We start from the raw sequence: 7,415 nt of genomic DNA, 5'->3' as shown, positions 1-7,415 counted from the left end.
TAACCATCTCTACTATATATATACACCTACAAACTATCTAATAGGAAGACAAGTTAACACGGATTCTGTCTTCTGTTTCCCCACATTTCCACCTACCTGCTCTCCCTCTCTGTTTTACCATAGCGCTTACCTTGCCCAAAGGAGGAGGAAAAAAAAGCACTACTAGCAAGTAGAAGCATTAAGGGATTCTGTCTTCTGTTTCCCCACATTTCCACCTACTAGCAAGTAGAAGCATTAAATAAATAGCTTTCTATACATCAAACCTTTGAGTTTGCTGCTACAAAATTTACAAACAACCAGCAGTAAAGCAGCTCTGCGGCATGGAAACATACTCCTATTAGGAGATATTCATCATCTAAAAAAAAACTCATTTCTTTTCTGCTCATTCCTCCACAGTATTAATACTGGCATTTCATACCTGAATGAAGCTTGTAAGAGAGAGTTCACATACTTCGCTCAACATCCACTCTTCCCCAGTTTGGCCCCCGAGAACTATAACTCTTGTTCCTCCAACAACACATGTACTATGCCCCCAGGAATACTTCGGCGGTCTTCCAGGAACATTCAATATCCTCCATGTTGGCTTCTCTTCCGTTGGATCCAATAGATATATTTGTGAACGGGACTGCAGACCAGCCACAGAGCCACCAAATATAAGAATCCTACCTCCAGGAAGGCTTACAGCAACATGATCAAGCCGAGGCGGCGGACCACTTCCAGCAGGATTTCCTGTACCAGGCATTCCACTTCCAGTAATGCACCTCCAACATGCCTCTGCTTGGCTGAGATCCAATGTGAATACATCATTGGAACGAAGGCGAAGAGGTCCGCTTTTCGCTAAGCCTCCAAACATCAGTATTTTATTGCCATCGTACACAGATAATGATTGACCGAGCCTAGCAGGTGGCGTCCACCGCACCGGTATCTCTCTCCATACCGGCTTCTCCGCTGCAAAGTCCAGGAGATAAGTGTCATTGAGAAGCACACCGGAATCAGCACAGCCTCCTGAAACTACCAGCTTTGAGCCATCAAGGATGCAGGAGCTGTGCCATGATCGTGGCAGAGGAGGAGCTATACCAGAGACTTCACGCCATGTTGGATGCTGAGAATCCAAATCTAACACAAAAACATCATTGAGCAACCCCTGCCTTCCGCAGCCACCAAATACAACTAACCAAGATCCGTTCAAGCAAGATAGAGTATGTCCCCATCGACCGGGCGGCGGGGAGCTGACATTTACTTGTGTCCACTGTGGGTTACTGGAGTTGAGATCTAAAATGAAGGTATCATTCATCGGCTGCATGTTCACACCTTCACCACCAAAAAGGACTACTCTGTTTCCAACAGCACAAGCACTGAAGTTGCAGCGAGAAGGTTCAACGGAACCACCAACTGTAAATTTTCTCCAGGCAACGGCTTCAAGTGTAGTTAATTCTCTCACAAGCCTGCCCCATCCTAACCTTTTGGCTGCAGGAACACTTTCTAAAGCCTGAGTAGTTTCACTACCCCAAGAATTCTGGCAAACCATCCTCCACAGCTCCTCATTCTTTGTCAGGTTATAAAGTCTCTTACAAACAGAGCCAACAGAAGCAATGTCTCTTGGATCTAACCTTAAAAGAATCTGCTGACATAAAATCTCATCGTTTAATTGCAAAAAGCTGCAAACTTGTCGGCAAATATGTCTATAACCTGTGCTTGATCTGAAACGTTCAGAATATCCGGTAAACTCCTTTGGATGGGTGTTAGAGAATTGACTGATTTCAACATTTGTGTCGGAGAAGATTTGGATGCCTATAAAATGGGTAAGTGTGTCGCTATCCTCATACATAGGAATCAACTGGAGCCTGCACTTCATAGGTGATCCATCCTTCTTGAAATTCAGAAGCTCGCCTCTGAACTCGGCTCCTTCCTCTATGCATCTTCTTATTTCAGAAACAACTGTGGAGTCAACCAAAGGATGCCTCCTTTGAGCAAATGGTCCTCTGCACTGTAAAAAGCGACTGAAACAAGGAGGACAGTTTGAGAATAGCACAACTAAAAAATAAATAAAGGGGCATTTACATACATACCATATAATTCTTATGTTATATATCTAACATGTAAAGATTCAGATTTTCATGCATATCACTCAAATCTTTAAAATCCAACGGTGGATCCACGTAGGGATGCCTCCTTTGACCCTAAACCCTAATGCGCCCCCTCCCCCTCAAATTCAAATTTTTTACTTATATGTGAGGGAAATTTGGTCTTTTGCCCATCTTAAAATATCGGTTTTGCACCTCCTGATATATCACTTTGTCCTTCGTTGCCCTAACCCCTCCCACGTTGGGTCTAGGGGACTGTTTGGCTCTCCTCAAAAAAGAGGCTGGTTCTGGCCCTATTAACATCACGTAAAAGATATAATCACTATCTTTTTTAAAGTAAAATAAACATTTTCATGCATAGATTTATCACACCAAAATGTTATAAGAGTAAATATTAAATAATACAGTAGTAAATATTAAACTTTGGGTGTTATATATGTAAATACATAAGAATTTTGTGATATGTATGCAAATTTCCCAAAAAATAAATGCGATGGTATAAACAATAAACAAAAAAACTAGGAGTCTAACCAAAACAAAAAGAAAAAATATTATAAAGGGAACTACATTCTATTGCAAATGAACAAACTATTATCAGGTAGAACATAAAATACTGAATAACTTCAGACACAAATAATCCCTTCATTATAAAGCTTCATAAAGGTGAGGCAATAAAACAGATTTAAGGGAAGGTTAGGTTTTTATGCTCAAATTACAAGATACAGTATGACTACAAAGAGGGTCAACGCATTAACGAGCTGTAATTTTTAGATTTCAGAATGGAATCAAATGGAAAGTGGAAGGCCAGTTAGAGAAGTGTTGTACGATGAACAACAGGGAATAATTTCTATAAGAAATTCCCAGTATAAAATTTGTAGGGACTGCCTATGAAAGATTAAATACCTCCAAATGTAAAAAATCAAAATAAGTGACTTTTACGTGTAAATAATTATGAATTGTAGAAAAATTATAAGACCAATATTTTGAAGACAAATGACTTTTGAGGTGCCGTGAGCTGCAGAAGCCGAGAAGAAAAATTCTCTGCAGACAGCCATGAGCTGTAGAAGCAAACAGGGAAAGTATTGCTGCAGGAAAACTGAACTTTAGAGAGGCAACATTGCTGAACTATGAAGATGATACATAATAAGGAGAATAATACCATATTATCCAAACTCTATCTTCCGTCAAAATTTATTCCTGAAAAATGAAAAATATATGATAATAAAAGAGATTGATGTGCTATGCTCCTTTTTATAAGGAACTAGTCATTCTTCATTTGTTCATGCTGAGCATGTTATATTTAAATTGTGTTGTCGTTTTTGCACAAGTTATATCCATGTTATCTAACTTCCTATCTTTTTCTTCTTAATACTTCCACATTAGTATCTGAACGTCTTATTAATAAATTTTCTACCCTGCATAATATACGCACAAATCACACAAATTAATTTTGAACAAATTTATCTACAATAAATGCTAATCTTACAATCCCTCCAATATAAGCGTCCCAATCCAGCCTACTAAATTATGTCACACATCACCTCAACATGCTCTATTCATAAGAATCAAAGCTATGAAAACATAAGAATAAAGTTCCACAATTTGACGCTTACACTTCTTAAGAGGGTGTACAAGTGTTCCACATGTTATTGCTTTCCTAAATGTTCACCATCTTAGATAACTTCACAAATTTCTAACCCCCAAAATACCAAGGAGATTTATGAATTTGTTCCTCCCTCTGCTAAGAAAATTTCAGTTGCATTTTGCAAGTCCTTATACCCATAGGCTTATTTTGAAATGTATCTTTTAGTTCTTCTATATTTGTTTCAAGAAGAAGAGAACGCAAACTTGAAGAAAGATACGACATAAAGCAGGAGAAAGAAGAAAAGGGAAGAAGTTTATGTTAAGGGAGAAGATAAACAAATACAAATTGGATGAAAGAGAAGGAACAATGTCTTTCTTTTTCACCCAGTCACTTTCTAAGTACTAGTGAAAATCTCTTAGAAATTGATCAAACATTAGAAAAGGCAATCACTCTCGTTCACATTTTATGCTGACATACAAAGCCTAATCAAATACAATTTCCTTTCCACCATTATCATGGAATAAAGACGAAACATAATGTTAACCATATTTAACAATTGTAATGCATAGAGAGTCAACTAAGTAAAAAAGGGAACCAATTACCATCATCTCGCTCATCTAACCCAACTCTTATCCACAGGCATCATCAAAATATATCTACAAAAGAAACATAAACAGCTTTTTTCAAGCCACCAGCTCAACAAGTTTGTGAAAAGATCCATGCTTAGCCTTCCAAATATCCTAAAGCAACTTGAGTCAACATCTTTCCTCCAAATGCATCAAAATGAATTTTTTTAAAAAATTTATTCTTATGACCGGCTCAAAAAAAAAAGTTTGTAAGAATATATCTGCTTGGTCTACCAAATATTCTCTCCAATTAAGACAAGAATATTCCTAAGTATGAACTGCCAAGCCTACCTTGTCCATATGACAAAAAAATCTCAAATCCAAACAATTCGTCGATAACAGCACCACCGACACCAGAAAGAAAAAGAAAAGCTAACCTGGAAGTTTTGAAAACTCTCTGTACCAAGCTCTAGGCAGTCGGCATGCGGAAACGTCATCAGATTATCAGATGATTGCATGACCCAGAAAATAATCAAGGCGCTTTTGGACAAGTTAAAAAAAAATTATGATTTATAAAGGCAGCAGCAAATCATTGACATCAGACCAATGATGATAATTATGATTATGGCCGAAAAATGTTTACGGAATAGGGAAATACCGGTTGGAACAGTGAGATTGAGAAACAAGACCTGCAGCCAGTGCTTCTAAACTCGATCATCAAGCACAAAAAAAACTTCAAAAGATTTTGTCTTATCATAGCTGCTCACAAATCATAATAGAAGTAACAGCCTTTCCACGAAAAAAGGGGCACTTAAATAGTGCATAATCCCGTGATGTTTCGGATTGGTTGCACTTTTCAAATCCTTGTCACGAGAACCTTAGCAACAAGCATCTAATGCAGCTTATCGGAAAAACCAAATTCATTAAGTCGATCAAAAGAGCTCAAATCCTTCGCTATCCTAACAATACACTCAATAACTCAAACAATACGATCAAATGAACTAAAAGCCTAATCTGAACCAACCCCAGTCGGTACTGTTCAAACTAGAAAAAAGGGGTTTCAAATGTGAACATCCAGAATACGATAAAGGACTCAACTAAATTTTCAGACCAAAATGGGGGAAACAAAAGCCCAGTATCTAAGCCAAACCAGAAAAGTTGATGGAACTCACCAATTTCTACCAAGCACCTCCTCGGCGCAATATCCTGTGATTTCCTCGAACCAGCGGTTCACGTATATGATGGGATGGTCAGGCTCAAACGCATCGGTTACCATAAAGCCGAAACCCGCTCCCAGCACGAAGCTGTGCGGCAACTCGTCGCCTCGACTCAACAGAAAACTTTCCTCCTCCTCTTCTTCCTCCAAATCCTTGCCGGCGCTCACTGAGACCTCCCAATCTCCGCCTCCCTCCATCTCTAATTCTCTATTCCTTGTCTCTAAGAAGAGACGATGGGGCGGGAAGGAGAAGGAGCACGGTGCAGCTAAATGGACGGTGAAGATTCTCATGCTCGCCCTACTCCACTCCTCGGCTTCTATTTAATCATTTTATTTACAACATATCTCCTTCGAAAATTAACGTCGCGGACGAGGAAGGGAGTGGGCCGATGGGCGGGTCGAGTAGGTTGAAAGGACCCGAACAAAGCCCTTCGGTCGTACCCAAAGTTGGGTCCCACCTGCCTGATTTCACAATATTGGCTAGCAAATTTTTCATCATGGGACATAAATTTTAAAATATAATATGTGTTGAATAAAAAAATATTCAGGAGACAAGTATAGAGAATAGAGCACTTAGGGGACTGGAGAAAGAGGAGGAGAGCAATGCAAGAGTAATTAAAAGTAAATTTGTGAAAAATAGACCACTTATTTAGAGAAATTGGTCAACGTACCATTGCATATTTTGTCCCCTAAAATATGTAAGTACGTCTAGAGTATTTCAGTTTGTACAAAAATCTGATTGTGGGGCCCAAGTGTATGATTGAATGGCTATTAGGTAGGGATGTCGTCAGGTCGGGCGGGCTTTAGGCTGAGCGACTACTTGCTGGGGATCAATGCCAGCCGCTATGAAACCGGAGGACCCATTTTATCTTTTTGTTCTATTTGGGTTGGAGGCCGACAAGTTCATTCAAATGGATCTAGTCTGATGGATTCATAAAGAATGAAATACACTTTATTTAGCCAGCCGCTATGAAACCGGAGGACCCATTTTATCTGTTTGTTCTATTTGGGTTGGAGGCCGACATGTTCATTCAAATGGATCTAGTCTGATGGATTCATCAAGAATGAAATACACTTTATTTGTCTGTGGCGCTTCATCTTCCCGGTACGTGCGGATTGGTCAGTTAAGCGTGTGGTTCTGGGTCTTCCTTGGTAGGCCCCACGGGGCTATGTTACTTCTTTTACTCTCTGTGAGATGTCTTTGTGATTCGTGCTAACATATTTTTAATGTACATATAAAGTTCTCTGATTCTCTTGCTCCTTGATAGCGACATGTGCGATAATGAGAAAGAAATCTATATTTTTGAAACAAATGTGTCTTATTCATTACTATTGAATGTGCAATTATTAATTACTTATTGAATTTTGTGCCCAAAAATCGTTATAAAAGTGATGTGGTAGTTTATATTTCTAGTGTTTAATTAAATTCAATTTCTATGCCCTCAGTGGTGTTGAGTATGGAGGGTAGAAAGTTTACACGATTCGTTGGTGAGGAAGCTCGAGCTTTAGTGTTCTAGGCCATGAAGAAGAGGGTGAAGTCCTTCTCTATGATCGAAAAGCCCAGAAAATGTATCGTGTCTGAGATGAGAGTCCCGGTCCTGTGGTTGAGGAAGGATCCTCTGATTTGAATAACGGCTGCTCCCCGGAAGGTTTTTTAATTGCGAAGGGCGGCCTCCCAGTGAAGAAGCATCGTGTGATGGCAAGAAACTGTTTAGAAGACAGTCAAGCGAACCAAGCCGCTCCTCCTCTGATCTTTCGAGAGCTGAGGAAGAAAAAGTGACAAGAACCTGCTTCTTACCTCTTACCTCTGGAAATACGGGCGAAGAATGAGCAGAGAGTTATTGACGATAGAAAAGAACTCCTTCACGGCCTTTAACTTAGACCGGATGATGGATCCATCTTTGAGCGAGGGTACCAAGACTAGCCTCTTGTTGAGGGAGGGGCTTCTGAAGTTCATGTCGCAG

At 39.6% G+C, this 7,415-nt stretch overlaps 1 protein-coding gene across 1 annotated transcript; it reads right to left on the bottom strand.

Moving 5' to 3' along the window:
* Positions 1 to 236: 236 nt before the first annotated feature.
* Positions 237 to 5,764, bottom strand: LOC110032804 (adagio protein 1-like). Its single transcript, XM_020736565.1, has 2 exons — positions 5,408 to 5,764; positions 237 to 2,000 (listed from the first exon to the last, which is right to left on the bottom strand). The coding sequence occupies exons 1-2, from the start codon at positions 5,740 to 5,742 to the stop codon at positions 413 to 415; spliced, it is 1,923 nt and encodes a 640-aa protein (XP_020592224.1). The 5' UTR covers positions 5,743 to 5,764; the 3' UTR covers positions 237 to 412.
* Between the last annotated feature and the right edge of the window lie 1,651 nt (positions 5,765 to 7,415).

The sequence above is a fragment of the Phalaenopsis equestris genome, unplaced genomic scaffold (genome assembly GCF_001263595.1).
Source record: "Phalaenopsis equestris unplaced genomic scaffold, ASM126359v1 Scaffold001031, whole genome shotgun sequence".
NCBI classification, from domain to species: domain Eukaryota; kingdom Viridiplantae; phylum Streptophyta; class Magnoliopsida; order Asparagales; family Orchidaceae; genus Phalaenopsis; species Phalaenopsis equestris.
The sequence above is the reverse complement of the archived record's forward strand: the minus strand, read 5'-3'. Positions and strand labels throughout refer to the sequence as shown.

Bases quoted from the DNA above. Each gene is read 5' to 3' on its own strand.
- LOC110032804 (XM_020736565.1), bottom strand. From the start codon at position 5,742: ATGAGAATCTTCACCGTCCATTTAGCTGCACCGTGCTCCTTCTCCTTC. The intron at 2,001-5,407 runs GTGAGTTCCATC...TCCTTGTTTCAG, and splicing joins GAGGTGCTTGGTAGAAATTG to TCGCTTTTTACAGTGCAGAG.